Source organism: Plasmopara halstedii (genome assembly GCF_900000015.1).
Source record: "Plasmopara halstedii genome assembly, contig: Scaffold_292, whole genome shotgun sequence".
NCBI classification, from domain to species: Eukaryota; Oomycota; class Peronosporomycetes; order Peronosporales; family Peronosporaceae; genus Plasmopara; species Plasmopara halstedii.
Window position 1 is genome coordinate 827,386 of NW_020187213.1, and position 21,815 is coordinate 849,200.

Consider the following 21,815-nt stretch of genomic DNA (forward strand, 5'->3'; position numbering starts at 1 on the left):
GGACAATGATTGTCTATCCCGACTCATTTGTCTTCGACATTGATTGCAATGCTGACAATCAGTTCAGCTGCCAGGATGTCAGACCGACGTCCGATGAATAAAAACCAAGAACAAGCAAGCTCGGATCCAATTTGAGTTAGGACATCTATGAACGCTTACTTTCCGTAAATACCGGCTGCACTTCTTTAGTTTCCAAATGTGGTTTTTTGGAATGCACAAAAATTTGGTTTTGCGCAGACCTTCGCTACTGCTGGCAGCAGCTTCGAGCAACACGCCCTGATATTCGCAATCTTCATGTTGGAAAAGGCGATACATGCGGCACTAGTCTGCTGTCAATAAGTGCGTACAACTTGATATCCTAGACGTCAAACGCAAAACTAAACTCCTCATTCACTGTCTCATCAAGCCCTGGAATATTTGCGAGCTATTTTACTGGCAAAGCTCGAAGTCTTCGCTCCAGACGTTATAAGGTTTCCTTTACCGACAGGTTTTGTGTCATTAAGCAACGTCTCGACTAAATAAGGCAAGCTATGAACTTTACTATCAGTACAAAGTACTGACTACACGGACAATTAGGAAAATCATGCCACAAGATCAAGATCCCACATACTAGATCTCTGTGCTATCGACACAGGTACAACGGCTTACAGTCCTCGGCTAATTTCAAGACACCAAGTTTAGCGCATATGGATGACTAGCAAACTTATTTGGATTGGCACATTATCAGTCTAACATGTTACTCATCAAATAACACACCTTCGCACAAGTCGACCAGCACCAAAACTAAATCAACAACAGCGGCTCTTGGTCACGCTTTTACATCAATACATTACACACGTCTGAGACAAGATTTTGGGTCACGCCTCTACGATCACACTTTGCACAGGTTTAACTATGATCTCTTAGCATTTCCGACACAAATAATTCGATTGTCACCTCACCGATCGCAATATGTGATTGGTCAGCTTAATACCAAGCTCATTTACCGCTCTGTGGTAAGTTCGGCACTCACGCTTTTGTATTTTCACTCATTTACTGAACATTAAGCAAAGCTTTGATCAGACTAAGCACTAGACTTCCGAGCTATCTGCACAAAAACAAAGGACTCGCAATTCATCGCTCGATTTTACGAAATCAAGCTGAAGTCACCCCGGTAGTTGTTATCACCACTCAACTGGCGATATCTCAGCCGATTAAGCGTCAAAGCACATCATGTTGTCATTTCACGATCGGGCTTCGAAAATCTTATTTTTGCAAAGGCAAACTGACTGAAAACAGTAAGCACTGTGAGAAGCATAGCCTCTGTCTTTGTATAAAAATTTGCGAAACAAGAATTCTGGACAAAGGGTAGCCGGAAAGCTCAGTAAACTTCCCACTTATCACCTTTAAGAGATGAAAAGCATTAATGCACTACAACCTTTTTGGGACACTTAAGATGAAGAATTTAATTTATTACACTGAGCCGCAGCGGCAATAAATGCTAATTTTCTAAAATGTGGCTGATCGATCTGATTTTAGCATTTTAGCTTCAGAAAAGGGCAATGACTGCATTTTTTATAACTGTAAAGTACTGCACTCACTTGTACCGGACTCCGCGGTCTTATTCACTTGCTTGAGTAAACCAATCAGACAAAATTCTCACAATGTTTGGGGTACGTCCGCTACTGTTATTGTTTTTGTAAACCGTTGTGATAAACGAATATTACATGACAAGGTTGATGCGACTCAGTGTGGAAGGCCGTCTACAGCGATTATTAAAAATTGATGATTTTAAAAATCTTGGAAAAGTAAAGTGTCCACTTCTACCTCTTTGGCCATTCCCGTCGGGCAAGAAATTGGCAAAAGTGCTAGAAGCATGAGGACAAGGTTTAACCGGCCCGAGGACCTCGATCAATTCTCCCACTGGCTCGCAAATTGGACATAAACAACACAATAAAGCATTTCGAGTTTTCCTTAGCTTTGTAACAGTTTGTCAACACAACAAAACCGCTTCCTCATTTCCCGTTTCACCGTGCCTTTGTCTCGGAGTAACTTGTCCATCTTATTCATTATATATTGCTGCTTCGTCAAACTTCAGCACGTTTGTCACCGTGGATGCTTGCTGGTTATATATACCTTTTATGTCGTTAAGAAATTCAGAAATAACTCGCCAAACATCAAGTTCAAAGACAGAATGTTAAGCTGACCTACTGTTTAGATGATGTGGCACTTAAGCAATCATTTTAGGTCATTCATCTGTCCCGATTGCAGGTAAATGTTTGTTGATTTGATTTTCTGAACTCACCGAATATGTTGTCCGAGATGAAGAAGAAAAACATATTATATATGCAGTTACCACATCTCAATATTCTTACTACAGCATTTGTTCGGATAGAGTAGTTGAACCGCCTAATGCAATCTAGCATCACGCCTAGTAAGGAATTAGTCTAACTTTTAAAGTATTTTTTAATTGTACAGTATCGTGTCATATCTTTAGCAAATTTAAGCCCTAATACAGAGCAAGTTTGACGGCCGTTCACAATTCCAAGTGCCACTCTAGGATGGCCTCGACCCTTGCAGGATCCTTATCTACCGTGCTTTTCGTGAAAGCTTTAAGGAAGAATCTCCTCGTCACCAAAGTCACAGTTGTCTTTTTGACGAGAGTTAATCATAATCGCATACAAATGATCAATGCGGTTCTCCTCATTTGATTCCCCGTGCTCGACTGGACACATATATCGTCGAAATAGATTGTACTCAGGCCTGATGCGGCCAACATAGCTACGTCACCAGACAATTGAGCATCATCGGATCGTCAGACAGCCTCTAAAGCATAACCATCCACTCTTTATGCATCTTATTCGGTATACCCACCGCAAAGACATGCCTCCCACGAGAAGTTGATTAATAACTATCAATTAGGCCGAGGGCACTTAGAAAAGTAAACTTTTCTGCAGCATATCCTTTTCAAAAATCAGACCTGAGCCGTAATAGTGACTGCACTTAGCGCATTAGAAGCAACCAGCCATAAGCCATGGCGAAATATCATGTTGGCGCCGAGGGGATAAATGTTATCCCCTTTTCGTGATTCGCACACCGGAAATAGCCGATGACGTCACGCTGTTCTCTTGTCTAGGACTATCATTGTGTGCTGCAGAACCAAGGCTATTTCATGTCGCGTTTTCTGACCCGGGGTATAACAGGGTTACGTGTACCCTGGCATGAAAGGGTGGGTCACACAAAATGGTGTGACCATAGAACGGTGTGAATTACTCAACGAAGGGTTATTACACAATGGTGTGGCTACACCGTAACAATAAGCCACTATGTGGCGGGACTACTAGTAGTCAGGCATGTTTATAGGTTTTACTTCTTAATAAGGATTCGGACATAGGCGATTTTGCCGCAAATAATTCATATAAAAACAGTTTGGATTTTGAGCGAAAGAGTATATTTGCCATAGATAAGGTTTTGGGTACTCTTGGAGTTAGTGGATTTCGATCCGCTGCACTCATACTGGTTCTAGTTCAGAACGTAAGGTCGGCGACCTAAGCTTAGCTTTCTCTAAGCAAGGAGCTGCAGCAGCCCCGCTGCACGGGAGCAACATATGTGCTGGGCCTCGTGTCATTACATCGCGATAATTCTTCCATAGGTGCACTGACAATGATATCAACTGAGACTCTGCGATTATTATAAATTACGCATTCATTTGTGATGGGTGATGGACGAATATTATCTTCTGGTACCAAACGTAACATTTTCGATACTTCATCTTTGCCCAAATCCACCAAAACGTAGCCCCAGTAGACTTACAACCGTCACTCTGCTCACAAGTGAGTAATCTTCTTGCCGAAAATCCGTGATGATACATTGCTTTGTACATGGACGCGCCACGCGGTCGTGCTGATTTAACAATACCGAAAAGTTGTAGCAACGATGAGTCATCCTTTCAGGCATCACTGCCTGTCCCTTTTAATCGCAACTTACAGTCACCTTCAGCTTTACCAACGCTTCTATAGGCGACGCAAACTTACATCTTATATACTGACCATTCCAATGGAAATATACTCTGACGAGCACGATATACCGTCGCTTATTCTTAATTCAACAAATATACAATCTGGAGACCGGAATATACGATCGCTAGGTATTCTATCATCTTGATACCTCCTGTTATACTCGATTCTGCTTTCCGCGCTCTGCTCACGGTATTATCGTTGTTCATCAATACGGACAGTTCAATGACATTCACCTAAGCTATCGTAGCTTTGCGCTAAAAGCTTTCTTACAGAGCGGGTGAATGACTCACGACACCTCATTAGGAATACGTGGCATTTAAAGATCCCAACCTGAAGTCAATTCAAGAACCAAGACATTTAAGTCACGCCATACCTAGACCGAGGTCATGCCTTGATCTGCGCCCAAGACCGGGCAAGAATTACAGTGATTAAGCCCTCAGACCTACAGGAAGACTCATCGGACTCTCCACAGTCTGATGAGTTTCCGCCGTGAGACGCACGTAAACTGTATCCTCATTTGGCATCTTCAATGCATCTGCATACTGTCCAGATTTTTGAATGTCGCGGAATGTAAGACACTCCTAAGGCTATGTGGACTTTTCACGTCCTCATAAAATCTGGGCTGTTGACTTGAAAGTAGAATTACAAGGGCTTACAGCCACAAACACCCTTGTGGGGCAAAATAATGACAAACCGAGCTCGTCGTATTGTTGCTAAGGCGAACGAGACACCCAGTCAGTTGAGGACCAAAATGCTCTCAAGTGTATGCTCATCTGAAACGAAGAGTCACCCCTCTAAGGGCTGACCACGACTTCCGCTAGGTACAAAAGAAATCAGCTTAATAGGCCGCTCTGTACCAACTGGGACAAGACATTTTTTCACAAAATGGCTCGTCGGACGGCCATGCGTGAGTATACGACCATTCATACTGCTCAATCAGAAATAAAGTGGTGTGCAGGGCGTAGATCATTAAAAGGGCCGCAGATCTAGCATTTGGAATTTTAAGTTGCGGAGGCCCAATACATTTGGCACTTTAGCGGCTTTCCTTCCGTACCCTGACCGGTTCCCACGACTTGGATGTTGTACTCCACGTTCGATTCTACATCCACCGTTCTATTCAAATAGTAGGGTAGACGCAAAAGATCTGGGTACGTGCAGCAACAACTCGAAACCCTCTGCATAGATGGTTACTGTTACATGCATGATCTACCACTATCGCGGTGATGCGAAGTTCCAGCTAACCGATATATACAATACTTTGACGCGTGAGCAAGAACTGGGACCGCCCATAATACACCTGCTAGGGCAGTGCAAGCACCCAAATTTTTGAACGCTTTCTCACTCCCCATGCTGTGACACCGTTCAACATAGGTACTACACGTATATGTTTATTGGTCTCCTAACTTAGGAAATTACTAGTGCAACGCGCTTGCAGCGGGGCTGCCGAAGCTCTTTCCTTAGAAGAAGCTAAGCTAAGGTCACGTTCCTTACAATAATCAGTACGAATGCGGCGGATCGCAATTTGCTTCCTCCAAGAGTACTTACAACCTTAACCAAGGTAAAGGGACTTTCCGCTCAGAAGTGAACCTATATTGATATGTTTTCGTTGCAACAAGGCCACCAATATCCAAAATCCTAGGGTTACCTTATTTATATTGTAATACCTCTTTAATATAGTAAGAACTAGTTAATATAGTAATATGCATTACTACTGGCAATCCTACCACGTGGTGGCTTACGAGGCTCGCGTGTCGGAGACACCTTCACGTTCTTAAGAATAACTACACCCAACCTAGCTGGTTCTGAGGGCGCCTGCGGGCAAAGCATTTCGTCTTCTGCACGGGGTGCATCTCCGGACAGTACGTCCGCAGCTTTCCGGGAATCACATCCCAAGCCCTCGGCAACCGACCGCAACACACCGCGCCCGCCACGGGAGACGGATTTCCTCGTCTAGGATCTGGAGGAAGTCGACTACGAGTCAAATACTCTTTTCCAGCATAGGAAGACGAGGAGGATGAGGTGTACCAACGGCGCGAAATGAGCCCAGCTCGAACCTTGCAGGCACTGTGTCCGTACCCCGACCTCTCGACTTTCGGGGAAAATGGTATTGATACCAATCGCCTCGACGACGCACAGGAGCTGCAATTGAAGGCTGCTCATAGGGCGGCTCTCCTGCACTCAAATCCACGTTTGGTCTTTGACCCTCGTGTGGAGTACGGCTTCGGCGGATTTCGCTACTATAGCGAAAGACATAATCACTCGATCGTTACGCGTCTACGTAGTCGGGCCGTCGCCCCTGGCGAGACCGCCGCAGATGATGACGGGCACTTTGAGCGATGGGTGCAGCGGCACCCGAAATTTTTTCTCGATTTCAGCCTTACAGCGAAGCCAAGGAAGTGGACGTACGCGTTGAGCGCCATCACCGATTGGAGTTTGCCAAAATTAAGAAGTGGCGCCATCTTCCAGCATATTGTTGCCCTTCGACACATGGAATCATCCATCAAGCTTCCACGTGCTCTGTCGTTTCTCGCACGGATGAGTGTACGACCACAGCAGTTCAGGACCATAGCTTGAGCTCAGCTCATGGCCCCTCGACTTTTCGTGCTTCTGCTGAGAAGCTGTTCGCACAATGATGCGAAGCGTCATGATCTTTCTAGCCTCAAGTGTCCACAACGTCTGAGCAGTCTTGCCAAAGGGGCACCTCAAAATGCTTCGAGTTTTCGGGTCTTGGGTTCCTGCCACTTCACAAGATATTGGGTTAGACTCTGTCGATGACGTCGACCCACAAGGCGTCCCACGCGGTAGTGGACGCCACCAATCTCATCGAGTAAGTCGGCGGCGGACGATGACGACTTGGTCGATCGCCGTTCAGTGACCCGCGATGCTTTTCGAGCGTTGGCGGACAAAGTTTGTCGTCATCAAAACTGTGACGAGCATCTTTCTGAGGTCGCCTACCGCTGTGTGGAAAAACTCGAGAGCCACGAGCACGTTATACACCGACTGCCTCACGTTGAGGGTTATTGCGCTCTGACGAAGCGGCTCCTAGCCGTCAAGCAGACGAATACGTCACTTCATACGACGGTAAAGGGCCTTACGCCGTTGGAAACGGAAGTTGTTGCCATCCGTGCTCAGAATTAGTTGCTGGTTCAGCTTCTGGGTGGTCGAGCGCCTTTGGGTGCCGCCCCGGTGCCAACGTTTCCGTGTTCACTTGCGCCGAATCCCGGTACGGCTTAAGCAAACCACATTAAACACCGGGTGGGTGCACATCCTTCTCAGACGGTTCGGCTTATACGAAAGGCCTCCTTGGCCGTGACCTTAAAAGGTCCAATAAACCGTGGACGGAGCTTGTCTTAATGACAGCAGAGAGGGCATGTGTAGGAAAGGTTTTAGCCTTTCATAAAACCAGGTCTCCGACCTCATAAGTTTCCTTATTTCTTCTGCTTCTTCCATCTGCATATTTTTTCTGCATGTCTTGGCTTTCAGCCATCGCATCGCGAACGTGTCGTAAGACACTCAGTCTGGTAGACAGGAAGTTTTTGACTCCTCTACGGTGCGTGTGGCGGCTGACATCAGCTAGCCGTTCGGCTACTCCTTCCCGACCAAGCTTTGAGCCATGGGATGGCGGCGCCAGCGGGACACGAGGGTTAACAAGCCCGTTCGCGTAGAACGGCGTGTAGCCGGTATATGCATGCATTGCATTGTTCAGAGCAAACTCTACGATTGGCAGCATAGCGATCCAGCGCTTCGGCGTCTCAACGCAGATGCTGCGAAGAATGTCTTCAACGACGCGATCCACGCGTTCAGTTTACAAATTGCATGCACTCCAAACCCACGCGACGTCATAATGTCGTTTGTTCATTGGTAGATAAGTATGCACTGTCAGCAAGTACCGATGTGACAATTTAGCGCAATGTCTGTTCTCTCTGCAAAGTAAACACGCCCATTTTCAAAGCTGAATGCATGATATTGCCATGTGCCTGACCTAACTTGTATAATGCTCACGTTGCAATGACACGAAATGACTTCTTAGCGATTTCTTATGATATTGAGCTATGTCGTGGACACCAAAGGCTACCATATTACGCGAAATAGAGGTGAACAGGAAGAAGCATTTGGGCTAGCGAACATTTCGGCGCGTGAATCCTACCATTGCTCCTTTGACATATCACGTGTTATGACATTATTTAATGCGCGAATGTCAATAAGTGTGGGCAAAGTAAAACGTTGCGTTGGTCAATCTATCAAGTCGGCGCGCGCATGAACGATTACAGCGAAGCAAAAATTCTTACGATATAAATAACCTTCCCTTTCGTATGAAAGCTCACATTTTGCCTCAGCAAATCATTGCTGTTAGCGCTGCAGTGGGGCTATTGAAGATAAATCTCAGCGTCATTGCTTTAACATGTACATATACGCAATATAATTCTATCGTTATTTCTTGAATATGTAAGCTCTTGTTTCGATGCTTGAAAAAGGGGAGAACATAGATATTTTTTGATAGCAAGTCTTGTTAACACCAAATTGTTGAAATCGGTGGTTGAAATTCTCATGTACTAAAAAACGGAACAGCCAACAGACAAATATCAGACTATACGAGGCGACGAGCTTGCTTTAGCAGATGGCATCAAGAGATGTAATATCTGCTCGAGCGTGTTGTCTAATTGTGTCATTCTTGTTTCAAGCCTCTGCTCGACTGATTCCAATCTCTTCTCTAGCTGGTTTAATTGAAGTGAGAATGTACGTGTTGAAGTCCTTGAGATCAAAGGACGTTGTGACCCCAGGTGAATAGCCCCAGAAACGGCAATGCCATTGTTATCATTACTTTCGGACTTCAAATCATTTTTTCTGTTTTCATGCGGGGTTTCTGTCTCGTCAATGCTGGTTTCCGTGATTGTGCTTCGCTGAAAATTGTCTAAAGACCCACCTTTTAGACTGTCAATAATATTTGAAGAAGCCACCGCAGTAGCAACAGCGATGATTTCATCCGTCGGTCCACTTTTATAATTTTGTGAAGCTTCTTGCGGTAAAAAGCTTTCATCTGAATTAAGAAGTTTTGACAGTCGTGGACGGAAAGTTGCCAGGGCTCTAGTTTTGGTGCGTAGCTTCTCCATGTTTTTATAGGTTTGTATGGCTCTTTTCATTTTAGTATCCGCGAGTATCGTCATCTTTTCCATACGCTCCGGACCATTGTCCTTCCACATCTCGCCAACACGCTTCACAATAAGCTTTTTCATTGCGATGGCAAACTCCGGAAACTCGACCAAAATTTTTTCAAAGCCTTCTCGAGCAAGAACGCATAGCTCTGCCATACATTCGGCTTTCACACTGCGGGTACGTTCGACCTCCATTACCACGCCAATTTCACCAAAAAAGTCCCCCTCACTTAATAATATGACTGTTTCATCTTCGGGAGACTTGCAATTTTTCGGCGGTAGTACACGTACAATGCCTTTGACAATCATGAAAAGCTCCTTACCAATCTCACCTTCATGAATTATAAAATCGTCGGGCATGTAGATGATTTGATGCAGCTGCATGCAGATCATTCCTAAAACAGCATCGGTGGCCAACTGAAAGAATGGAATCTTTTGTAAATTATCCTTAAACAAATAGATAGCAATCTGTCGTCTGAGTGTCATCGACATTCCCGGGTCGTGCAATAAATTCAGTTGCTCCGATAAAGCGCGATTCTAAAAAATGTGCATTGCAAAAACAATGTCATTACTTTTTGTTCAAACCACAACACGCTAGTGCAGCACACGACTCACGCACATTCAACCACAGATAGTCGTAAAAAGCGTTCACTCGAGCCTGTCCGATTCGAATTTACAATTATGATTTATCTTTTCAGGATGATATGCATTTTTCTACGCACTCGTAATGGCTTTGGTAAACACAATGCGTCCATTTCGTGAGACACTTGATCCATTTTTTTCCAGAACACATTTTCGGCTCTATCCCAGCTACATCATATCATTTCCTGGTTAACCTCAATATAAACAAAGTGATCTGCGCTGTGTACATACCTTTGGACAAGACCTATGATAGTGCCGAAAAGAATAGCTGTCAAGATCATGCCGTATATCGACACTGCGCTAGACCAGAAATAAATAGTCCCGTTCAGATCCTCACTTACATCATGGCCGTATCCTCCGCTAAGAAAACGATCGTTTGCTTCTACATAGGCAGCTGACACACCCAGCAAAGATACGATACCATGATGAAATGCCACCATATAGATATCCGTCTCACCCCCATCTTGACAATGCGGCTTAGCAGCTTCGACAGCGTCAGTACACGGTTTCAATATGGCCACCCACAAACAGCCTGCTACGTGAGCGGAGAATAATATTGCATTGAGAGAGATCATAAGGCTTGAGTATCGCTTGTATCTTTTTAAGTACTTGACGAAGCGCCCAAGTCGAAGTAATCGGGGAAGCTTTACGTATTTAATCATTTTGAATGTTTTTCTTGTCGATATGCTAGCCACCGTATCTCGAATAAAAAGCTCGAACGGAATCGAAGAAGCGACATCAATAGGGAACCAGACCGAACGTAGATACGATTGACGAATTTTACGTGGGTCCATAACAACATTTCCATACTCAATGAAACCAGTACGAAATCGTAGCGCAATGTCAACGAAACCCCAAAAATCAAGCACTTTCATAAGGTACCTTGTACTTGAAGACGGCACGTACCAGTCGAAACATAGCATGAAGGGGATAATCCATGAGTAGTAAACCACAATAAGCGCGCTTAAAAGATCCCAAGAAGTCTTGAAATGCGACTGCGGATGCAGTACCCAACGGTGACTCATTCGATCTTGCAGTTCAAACAGTGATGTTCGGAGAACGTTAATCGGTGGAGTATCCGACATCCTCCTAAGTAATTTTCTTCTTGATCGCGACCAATTATTATTTTGACGTATTGTAGAGTAAGTTCCTGGTTTATTTCGACACCCTGGTTGATGATTGCCCTCGTCACTGTTAACAATTTTGACTTTGGTATGACTCCCTGGCGAAATACTGGACTTTTGATGTTCGTGAGAGGTCAATCCAGATCTGTTTTCATTGAAAGCTGCTTCCAAGTTTGTAGTTGTAGGGTATGCATCTACGACGATAGGTCTGACCAAGTTTGGGCGAAACATAACGGATGTTCAGATGTAGAGCAAAAATACGTATTCCCGATTATGAATCTATTTACGCCCATATTTCCTTGAGTTTTATATAGAATTTAATAGGAATTACTACCGAGTAAATAAATGTCGCTCGGATTCTTGACAGAGTCAGCACTCGTGCCGTCTAAGGCCAAGGAAATTAAAATTGATGCCAAGTCTCTTCTGGATCTGAAAGCTGTCGTCTATCAAAAAGATCAGGAGCGAAAACGCCGGCTTGAGGAGGCTTTGACGGACGAGGATGACAGCGCAACCTTAAATAGTAATGGCGCATCCCGATTGAAACGATATGCACATCTTCGGGGCGGTAACAAACATCCGAGGCGGTCGGACAAGGATCGCATGGGTAGTGGATGTCGTAATAAAGGTGTGGATTCTCGTAGTCGACGTGACGAGGAGGCTAAGGCGAGAGAAGCACCGAGTGAAGATGACGACCAAGCGTGGAGCAAAAGGTCGGCGGAGATGTTACGAAAGAAAGCACAACTATACGAGGAGATGGCCAATGGAGGAGGGCATGCTCAGTTAAGAGGAGAGTGCTTAGTGAACTTTGAAGCGAAAAAGAATATGACAATGGCAGTGACGTTGGAGAAAGAGACAACAGTCGAGATCGAAGATGAGTTTGGACGCTTGAGGAAGGTAGCGATAGACAGCCCCGACTATAATACTTTGCAGCAGCGGCTGACTGAAGATTTAACTGGACGAGATTATGAAGAAATGGCGAGCGCGAATTGGGACAAAGGAGGCGGCAGCTTTGTGGTGTCACCGTGGGAGAAGCGCTTAAAAAGCGTCGAAAAAGACCATTTGAAAGAAGTCCACGAACAAGCGTCATATGCACAGAATCAAGCACACTTTTCTTCGTCGGATACGATGGCGAAGAAGACGAGAAAGCAAATGCGTCTGGAGCGTCTCCGCATGCAACAAGAAAGAGTGGCTCCGAGTGAAAATGCAGCATTTACAAGTCCTATGGATGACCCAGCGGCGTCTGAAAAAGCGACTAACTTTTTGAATCGGTTGCTGTGACCTGTAGAGTCTCATAATTTGCGATTTATGATTGAAATAATGAAATACGTAAACCAATATCAGCATAGACTTTGTCTCATGGTGTAATTGGCGCGTGAACAAACGGAATAATTGATGTAGTTTGCTGTGTCTGTGACTGAAATGTATATCTTAATGAAACGATCTGATAAGAATGCAAACACGAGCCGCTTTAAAAAAAGTTTGAGCGACAGCCAGAATTATTTCAGCTCATTCTTAAAAAAACTAGAGGATGCCGAGAACTTTTGAATCGTTTCGCAGGGAGACTCCAAGAGATGTGTCGCCTTCCCGTTTTCCAACAATTTCAATCTGTCGATATCTTATCATCACGTCCCTTCTATCAGTGCTTTTGTTGACGATCACGAGTGACATGAAGGACAACGACGGCATTGCTGCTGAACCTGATATCTTGTATGCTGCTGACTCGAGCATTACTGACCACCAATCATTTGGGACCATGACAATGTACTGGGATCAGCGCAGTGCGCAGATGGATCTTGTGCAATCTAATGTGCAGTTGACCGAACTTCAGGCTAAAGATCTTGAGCTGCTACAAATTCAACAAGTTAGTCGCCATGGAAGCAGGTAGTCATTACCCATTTACTTGTATGGTCTGTTTATGAAGTTAATAATTTGCAGATTCCCAACAGAAGACACAATGCAGCTGATCGCTGAGTTGCTACAGAAACTGCAGGCAAATTACGTACATCTTCTCCCAGAGTGGATGAAGCAGTATGCATTGCCTTATAATATGTCAGTTGCTGGCGCCTTATCATCAACTGGATTTGATGAGCTTGCAGCTTTTGGGAAACGAATTCGGAATTCGGTAGGTTTAAATTTTCCGATCAAGTTTAACGAACGGCAATTCTTTCTCGCACACACGTTTAAAAGCCGCACTGGTGACAGTGCGAAAGCGTAGGCTGAGTTTGTTTTCTCAAACATTTAAATCATGATATCATTTAGATTGTCCTTACTTTTCGAAGGTTTGCCAGCACGTTTTTTGACAACCCCAGTGACGTTCGATATATCGAGTATGCAAAAGGAAAAGTACGTTTCTCATAATTTCCGCCATTGCTCATGATTCTAAGTAGATGTCGTTAGGATCCGCTTCTACGCTTCTACGACCTTTGCGACCGATACCTTTATGAAGTGAAGCATAATCCAAATGCTTCAAATGAGTTTGAAGCATACAGACAGTCAAATCAAATGAACGCGAGCCTCACTCATCTTAAGTCCCAGTTAAATCTTGGTGACAATGCGAATCTAAACGCCAAAGACGTCAGCACAGCTTTCGCTGCTTGTGCGTGAGTATTGCTGTTTGCTCTTCCATTTTTCAATTGTTTGGCATTGACACATTTACTTGCTGACGTTTTAAGCTTCGATATTATGCTATATGGTATCACGAGTCACTGGTGCTCTCTTATGGACCAAACATTTCTTGATAGACTTGACTACGCGGAAGACCTTGAAGCATTTTACGCACAGGGTGCTGGCCACAAGATTAATTATGAAATGTCCGCCGTCCTCCTTCAAGATATATACTCCTTCATGAAGATGTTTATTTCGGGTGAAACTAATGTGGTCGGCAATCTTCGTTTTGGCCATGCAGAGACGACACTTCCCCTTATGACACTGCTTGGCTTCAGCGATCGCACGAAGCTCCTTGCGTCATGGACAGATGATCAAATCAATGCACGAGGTTTTCGTACATCAGCGCTATCTCCCACCGCCTCAAACATTGATTTTCGTTTATATCGTGGTAACAAAGACCACAGGTATTATGTGTCAGTATGGATCCAAGAAATTGAAGCTCCTCTTCCCGGTTGTGATGGAGAAGTTTATTGTGAATTTTCTAAAGTCGAAAAGCTATGGAAGCATTATCTCAATAATTACAAGTTTCAGACGGAGTGTGCCTTAACTGGTAGCTTGCACTAAAAAATTAAAAAAAGCTAAATTTTTATAAATACTTTCATAGTATTGCATTATAAGTGCTGTATAAAAAATCCAACCACAAATTTGCGCATCACGATGCGCAATTCTGCGTTGCCGTATAGCCCCGTGTCCACCCATACGACGCTCGAGGACGCAAAGCTGGCACTGCACGCGTTCGATGCATTCGATTATATCACAGCCTATAATTACGGTACCTTTCGCAATGCCTCAGTGTATCGCTGCATCTCGCATAAGGCATGCGATCGTCGTCTACGCATCGTCGAAAAAGTAAATGACGAGGATGAGATTCCCGTCACTTTTCAACTAGCAGTTCACGGAGAGCACGGGTCTCAAGTAACAAACCGGAAACGAATTGGTATCGATCTTCTGGTAAAAGGAGAAGTAGACGAGCTACTGGCAAGAGGCATGAGTCTTAAAAAGTGTCGTCTTGCACTTCAACGCAAGTATGCAGATGAACCGGAAATGCTAGCAAAGATACCTGATGAAAACAGATTGAGGAACAGACGCATCACGCTTCGTAAGAAGGGCTGGAAGAATTCGAAAGCAGTGCTTCCATCGATGACAATGTGTGAACGACTTGTGAAAGCTGCCGAATGGGACGAAAGCTCGGACTCCGCTCCGGAGGTGAATTCGAGTATGGAGGATGACACAAGCGAGGAGCAACAAATAGAGGTTGCTAAAGGCAATCCTTGTACAGAACAAGACGAACAGTTTGACAAGAAACGATTGATGGAGGAGTTTACAGCACACCCTGGTCGACCAGTGTTTTGGAATATCTTGAAGAGGACAACTTTTCTGGAATGTGAGAATAATGACGTAATGACCGAGTGGATTACTGGTCAGGTGATTGGATGGCAGACCAAAAAAAATGCGCCAACAAAGTGGATTGTGCGCTATTCAGACGGTGTGAAACAACCATTTCAGTTGGAACAGCTGATTGATGAAATGAATGCGGCAGCACGTGTGGGACTGGATGTTAGGGGTCGTTGTGGAGTTTTCTGTTGACAAAATGCGCTGGAAACGCTTTGAAATATGGCGCTTTGTCAAGTTTAGTTCTGTTTAGACGTCGCTAAAAGAAATTTGACTGAAGGCTTCAATACATCTAGGCCAGGCACGAGTCAGAACTTTGGTTCTTGGCAGATGTCGTAGGAAAAACTAGAGTCGCTCGCGCTGCAATTAAAAGCTACCGGTATGCTTGCAAGCGAATGCTCCATCAGATTTGTTACGACCACAATAATTGACAGTCCCATCAACTAAACCAAAGCGAGTATAAAATGAATTATCTCAACCGCTTTGAAATACAAGACAGCAAAGACAGTTAAAAAAATGTATTAACGTTGCGATTGCATTAAAAATGGACAAGCATTACGCCACCTAACATACACGCATCTTCGATTCCCTCCCTATATCTTGTATCCGGAAACGCTCCAATCACAGGTGAAGGACAAGATGTGGGCGTGAAAAACTGGCGCGATCAATGAGAGCTAACGATCATATTACGCAACGCTAGTTTTAGTCCCGTACGATGCATCTCGTATGTGCCGAGTACGTTAAACAGCAAAATCTTAATTGCGTGCAGACAGCCCTAACTCTGTTGGTCATCACATCCAAGACACAGAAATCTTGATTCTAGCGATCATACATTAATTTTTCAGTGAGCATGGAGTTTTGTATTACACCAAACGAAAAAAAAATCGTTTATAGAATGACGCTTGAAGTAATAGCGTATGATGCACAAACACTAGAAAAACAGAAACTTCCAAACGCTGTCGCTCCCAGGAACGAAGGTCAACGACTAACTTATAACACGAAGCTTGACAGCGAGTTGAGGTAGATCTATTTATACGAATCCGTTGACTCAAATTTCCCAAAAGGAAACTGGGTCTTCAAGATGACAAGTCACCAGTAGTGCGTCATTCTGTTTCAATTACGAAATCGTATCGTTCGTAAGGATATAAACTTCGTATTTCGAGCTTGGCGTATTGCAGGGATGAAGACAGCGAAGCACGCTGACAAACTCAAGACAACAGCGGCCGCTAGTCCTGCTATTTCTTGTGTTGGAAAGTATCCTGGAGGAAACCGTTCGCGTTTACTCGACCAGTCGTGCGTCGATACGATCCAAGTCTCGTCTTTAACTCGACGCTCAGTATTTGAAACGAATTCGAAATGCATATGTGTCCAGTTGTAGATGTGTACACGACCATACCCGTGTTCTAGAAAACCTTTTTTACGCCAATTCGAGCGGTAAAACCCGGCAGTGTCGACAGTAAATCCAGCTGATCCAATCGTTATATGCACGGGGGCCATTGCCTTGCCACTTGGAGACTCGATACAACGATCACCAAACACAGGGCACGTACGCTCGTACGAGTGGTAGTGACCCGCAAACACAACATCAACATGATGGTCAGCCAGCTCCTGCTCAAGCTCATCACGAAAAAGTAGAGAACGATAATAGTCATGAGAGTAGGCAACCGAGCAGTATAGTGGTCGATGAATATAGACGAAGACCCAAGGTGTTTTTGAACGATCAATAGTACTTAAATCCTTCACCAGCCACTTGTGAAGTGTAGAACCTCGCGCAAATTCGTGTTCACTGCTCAACATCACATGATGTGCAAGTCCTGAGTCAAAACTGTACCAGTATACACCATTGCCATTCTCAGGCATGTGAAAACGTGCAGCCGCAGGCACACCACACTCACCTCCCGAATTAAAACCCGAAGTGCCATCCTTTTCAAAGGTTGAGTGCGATGGCCACTTGATCGGATCTTTCTTTACACCTTCCAAGTAGCCATAGTCTAGGCAATGGATAAAAATTAGTGCTGATCAACGCCTTTTAGAAGTACCAACACATCTTACCGTGATTCCCGATGGTGATCATGTAGGGCAAACGCGCAGCCACGTATTCAATGAGATGACCGAAATGATCCCAGATATACGTAGCTCCATAAGCATAAGCCAAGTCTCCAACATGCATGACCGCGAAATATTTATGAGAATTCGACTCTACCGCAGCTAATTCCAAATCATCTCGAATCAGTTTCATCGTCGTACCGCTCGTACCATTATCCAGTGCAAAATTACTCGTCGGCTGAACTGGCATATTTAGATCTCCATAAACAAAGAAACTCACACTTGATTCCTGTCCGACTTTATTATTCCCTTTGGGTGGTATCATTCGAAACTCAAAAATATCGCTCACTTTTCCATTTTGTTCGCCAACTTGATAGTAGTATTTTTTGCCGGCTTTCAAATTAGTCATGACTGCATCGAATATTTGTCCAGGGTCTCGAAAATTTAGCGGAGCTTCGACAGTTGCAGGTTCGCCACACATGTCTTTACTTGTATAGCTGCTGTGCGTAGCCTTTGCAATTCTATCTAGCTTATCTTTGTGCTCTCCAAACATCACTACAGGGTTTGGGACCGGGTCACTCACCCACTTGACCCTCATCTCAGATGTATTTTGCGTTAAGGCCAAATGTACTTGCAATGGTTGCGTCGGACCGTGTTTAAATCTCAATAACTCGCTTTCCTTTAGCACCTGAAAATCATCTGTGATAAATCTAAGCAGCCAAGAACATCTCATATTCACCAAAGGTCCAATCTCTATCGTCCCTGATGCTTTACCATCGGTCCTTACGACAGCCATATACTCATGCGCTGCAGGCATTCGACCTGATAGCTCGTCGGCTAAGCTCACGCAGTAGGCAGCGATCGCGTTTGCACCGTAAAACTCTAAATGCGGCGGTGAATACTCGAAGGATACGCTAATAATATCCAAATTATTTAAAATGCTCTGATTCACCTCTAGTCGATTCAATCGAAGCGGTGTTTGGGAGAGACGTTCGCTATTCATTCTGTGACGCATCGACTGAGATGAATTATCGGTCGAGAAAAGTAGCGAGAAAATGACCACGAGCGCCACGACGGCCATCAACGCTGCGAATCGATGCAAACGATACAAACGTGAACAGCGAAAATCGATTCTGGACTTAGAAGCACGAGTTTGTACTCTTAGAGTCGGAAGTTGTGGACTCGAGCGTGACGATGTAGATGGGTTCCCACGTCGTTCCAGTGATGTGCTCTCCATAATAGTCGACGAACAGATATCAATTTGATTGCCTTTATAAATTGCAAATCTAAAGATTCGGCACACATAATTAACTGAAATAATTATGGCTCTAGCTTGACACTGAACAATCAACACCAGTCGTAAGAAAAACGAAAATTCAAAGTTTCGGAAAAGTACCCATTTAGATTCCTCAATCGCGTCAATATGACAACGTCATATTACAATATCTTATAATATTTGTCACCAAATTTGAAAGCTGAGATATATTTAGGTATCTGCCCTATCATTATTTCGAGTGGAGATATTTCCACCCCGTTAGCTTTGGCATATCCTCGCCTTCTAGAAACAACGCACAACGTCTCGCTCGCACGGATGTATCCCCGAGGACCATTGCAGTGCTCTTAAATTAGCCAACGTATGGATGTAATCGTATAATGGTGTGCGCAGACATCACACAATTGTACCAAATACAGGTACTGACGACGACGATTGAACTTTTTCGGTCCGTGGTACACGTAGACTGGTAGCTTCACGCAATGCAGTTCACGTGGTTATATGGTCAACATAATTAATATAGTTCAGATATATCTAGTGTCAGATTAACATAGACTTTACTTCGGATCTACTTGACTTATGAAAGAGAAGCGAGAATTTAGTACCTAGCTGCTTTGAAGGATCTTGTTTGTTCCGCTCTTGGGCGAGGTTACGAACTCACCCTCCGTGCGTATGTTAATATGGACTCGTTAAGTCAGAGCTACCTTTTTGCAAGGTTCATGGCAACCCCGTCGCACTTCGAAGCACTTGTCGTCAACCGAACTGCATCCTCTGCGGAGACAAAAACTAGCTCTGTCCCCAAGAAAATATGTCGCGCTCAATAGGCTCATGTCTGTCGCTGGCCCGAATAGATACGACAAAACGGTCTTACAAGGACCGGAGGAGGCAATCGTTTGCCTGGCGACGTTCATTTAGCCGCTAGAACAAAGCGTCACAGCCTTTGACACTAGAAGCGAGAATAACTTTTTCTTCTTAGCGAGGAAAGTCGAGACAGCAGTGCATTCGGCCATGCATTAAACGTAGCAACAGTGCTCGCATTAACGGTTACCCAGCAAAGAGGCTAAGCGCAAGAACGAGCACTTACGTGCTTCACATCGGTAGAAGACATTTCACAGAATTGGGAGCTTAAAGGGACATATGTGGTAAGCATTTGCACCATCATTAAGGTGAATTCTAAATAGTTGCAACTTGCACCAAAACCTTTCGACTCGATTTCATGCGGTGGGTGTCGCTCTATACAAATGCAGTAACGCGAGGGCCGTATTTTGTACGGAAGGTGACAGCTCTATAAGAGCGTTAGAGGTGATGGACCTTGAACGTGCCGAGGGGGCAGAAACAGGTCTCCTAGCTTCCGAATAGATCCGCAATACTTACACATACATAGCTGCGAGAACATCTGCACTCTGCGGGCCTCTTTTCGTAGAGCTGATATGCATGAAAGGTTCAGTTTCTGCGCCGGGGCATCCAACGAAATGCTAGAGGGGAAACACCGAGTCATAATAGGCGCCGAAAGGCTCACTGCGTAGAAGCTGGTGTTGATTGTATCCCGTGAGGGGCATTTTCAAAAGAGACCAGCCCTAATGAAATTAACTCGCACAAAGAGAGGCAAGGCTCATAATCCATGGTTGCTGAGTTTAACAGTAACGTCTTAAGCTTTGTTCAGTCATGAAAAGAGCTGATAAATTCAATTGCAAAGCGCAATCACGTGCGACGCGCGACTGCAAAGTCTGATTCACGAACACATTGTATATGCCGAATATAGATACGATCTTTCACCGTCTTACAATGGGGCATACCAGATATGTGTTTGCGCTTTCCAAGTACTTCGATAACGTTGGACGTTGCATTGCTCTGGATCTAGATTCCATGAAGACTTCATCCCCTTTTTGGCGTAACCTGAACATCCTGCGCTCTTCTTTGAAATGAATTGAATAAGATGCCACGCACAAACACCCTAGTGGGGCTTTGGTGAGTTATAGAAAATGAGTGCTTCTGGCGCTGCTCAAATGTGTGACAGCTTTAGTGTAGGACACGGGGCTGTACAATTTAGTCAGCAATGTTGTTGTTGAAGACTTGAGCGGGACCGGGAAGCCAGATTACCACAAGGTTAGAAGAACGCAAGAGGTTGAGATCATGAGTCGCGGTCTTTGAAGGTGAAATTCCGCTGATAAACCCAATAGAGTAAGGTATTTACGAAGCTGCCTGGACAATTATTTGTATATTTATGGATAAAATAAGGCTGACATGGCAGAACCCTTCACCAAACTGGTTTTAAAATCATGTTGGATGGTGCTGGTAGGGAGCACAAAAGGCAATCTTGAAGAAACTATCATTTGTGCCGTATCTCAGTTTTTTTATCTTGTCTCTCATACTTTGGAATTTGCAGTGGCTGTGCTTCGCTTCAAGCTGATGCCAGTTGGCTGGAATCTGTATTGCTCTGAATATAACTTCTCATCAAATGACGAGGGTAAGGGATGCCTCTTTCAGGCGAGGGTACATATAAGCGTTATGTGATACATACGGATCGAACATTATTAGGCATTGAAACAGCTTCGACAAATCACTCTCGAATAATGACAATTGTCTTGTCCAGATTAAAAGTTAACTCGTTTCACAGTTGTAAGATCACCCAACGACGGCACCTTACTTACTGTGAACGAACAAAAAACAACTTGTGACACACCAATATTGTATTTAAAAAAGTTGTTTTGCAAGTTGGATTTTGCTTTTTTAGGCTTTTGCATATATATCGTTGCCTTTTTACCACATGTGTACTTGACACACATTGCATAGCTGTATGTCGTGATGAAAACCTCAGATGAAGGATCAAGAATGAAGCACACATAACTCACATCTTCTCAGTGAAAAGACCTAAGGTCTGATGAGCGCTATGTTCTGATGATCCAAGCTGAACAAAGAGGTGAGAGCTGATGCAGAAACCTAAAAAATACTCAACATACAAAACCTTATCCAAATGCTTTGGCGTCTTTACGCAGTCTGTCAATTTCGGCAGAGGGCCTATAAACTCTTTAACCATTGATCCCTCTGGACACATTGTGAGGAATATCGTTGCTGAGGAGGGGATCAGTCGAGCAAAATAAACCCTTGAAACAGCCAAACTGATTCCAGACATTGCATGTTACCGACATGGCTTCCCTGTTGTAACGGGGTTACACATACCCTGGTAACAGGGGTGTGTGTCACACCAGATGCATGGTGTGACCACACCCAAACAAGAATACGGTACGGGGCTGGATAGCCAGTAGTTCTACATGTAGTTAGATTTTACTATACATATTTTGAAAAATCGATGCATTTAAATTATACGGCTTTGCCACAGATAAAAATATTCAGGTTTTGAATTTGAACGGATGAGTTAATTAGCCTTGGATTAAGGTTATAATCTCTCTTGGATTAAGCGTATTGCGATCCACTAAACTCGTACTGGTTTTAGTATAGAAAGAGAGGTCGGTGACCTAACTTACGCTTCCTCTAAGCGCAAAGCTACGGCAGCCCCGCT

General features: G+C 44.2%; 7 protein-coding genes across 7 annotated transcripts; 4 read left to right on the forward strand and 3 right to left on the reverse strand.

Moving 5' to 3' along the window:
- Window positions 1-4,999: 4,999 nt before the first annotated feature.
- Window positions 5,000-5,347, reverse strand: PHALS_06000 (uncharacterized protein; the record flags this gene model as incomplete). The annotated part of the gene is made up of 2 exons (XM_024723337.1): window positions 5,000-5,142; window positions 5,209-5,347. The coding sequence occupies 2 exons, from the start codon at window positions 5,345-5,347 to the stop codon at window positions 5,000-5,002; spliced, it is 282 nt and encodes a 93-aa protein (XP_024574324.1).
- A 3,234-nt stretch (window positions 5,348-8,581) lies between these two features.
- Window positions 8,582-10,878, reverse strand: PHALS_06001 (voltage-gated ion channel superfamily; the record flags this gene model as incomplete). Its single annotated transcript, XM_024723338.1, has 4 exons — window positions 8,582-9,688; window positions 9,771-9,809; window positions 9,874-9,961; window positions 10,025-10,878. The coding sequence occupies 4 exons, from the start codon at window positions 10,876-10,878 to the stop codon at window positions 8,582-8,584; spliced, it is 2,088 nt and encodes a 695-aa protein (XP_024574325.1).
- Window positions 10,879-11,262: 384 nt separating this feature from the next.
- Window positions 11,263-12,195, forward strand: PHALS_06002 (uncharacterized protein; the record flags this gene model as incomplete). Its single annotated transcript, XM_024723339.1, has 1 exon — window positions 11,263-12,195. The coding sequence occupies one exon, from the start codon at window positions 11,263-11,265 to the stop codon at window positions 12,193-12,195; it is 933 nt and encodes a 310-aa protein (XP_024574326.1).
- Window positions 12,196-12,583: 388 nt separating this feature from the next.
- On the forward strand, window positions 12,584-14,148 carry PHALS_06003 (multiple inositol polyphosphate; the record flags this gene model as incomplete). Its single annotated transcript, XM_024723340.1, has 5 exons — window positions 12,584-12,798; window positions 12,853-13,128; window positions 13,197-13,260; window positions 13,315-13,517; window positions 13,590-14,148. 5 exons carry the CDS (start codon window positions 12,584-12,586, stop codon window positions 14,146-14,148), a joined length of 1,317 nt encoding a protein of 438 aa, XP_024574327.1.
- A 93-nt stretch (window positions 14,149-14,241) lies between these two features.
- PHALS_06004 (uncharacterized protein) lies at window positions 14,242-15,171 on the forward strand (the record flags this gene model as incomplete). Its single annotated transcript, XM_024723341.1, has 1 exon — window positions 14,242-15,171. The coding sequence occupies one exon, from the start codon at window positions 14,242-14,244 to the stop codon at window positions 15,169-15,171; it is 930 nt and encodes a 309-aa protein (XP_024574328.1).
- Window positions 15,172-16,089: 918 nt separating this feature from the next.
- Window positions 16,090-18,259, reverse strand: PHALS_06005 (nucleotide pyrophosphatase phosphodiesterase; the record flags this gene model as incomplete). The annotated part of the gene is made up of 2 exons (XM_024723342.1): window positions 16,090-16,967; window positions 17,029-18,259. 2 exons carry the CDS (start codon window positions 18,257-18,259, stop codon window positions 16,090-16,092), a joined length of 2,109 nt encoding a protein of 702 aa, XP_024574329.1.
- A 1,821-nt stretch (window positions 18,260-20,080) lies between these two features.
- Window positions 20,081-20,446, forward strand: PHALS_06006 (uncharacterized protein; the record flags this gene model as incomplete). Its single annotated transcript, XM_024723343.1, has 3 exons — window positions 20,081-20,186; window positions 20,232-20,263; window positions 20,324-20,446. 3 exons carry the CDS (start codon window positions 20,081-20,083, stop codon window positions 20,444-20,446), a joined length of 261 nt encoding a protein of 86 aa, XP_024574330.1.
- Window positions 20,447-21,815: the final 1,369 nt, after the last annotated feature.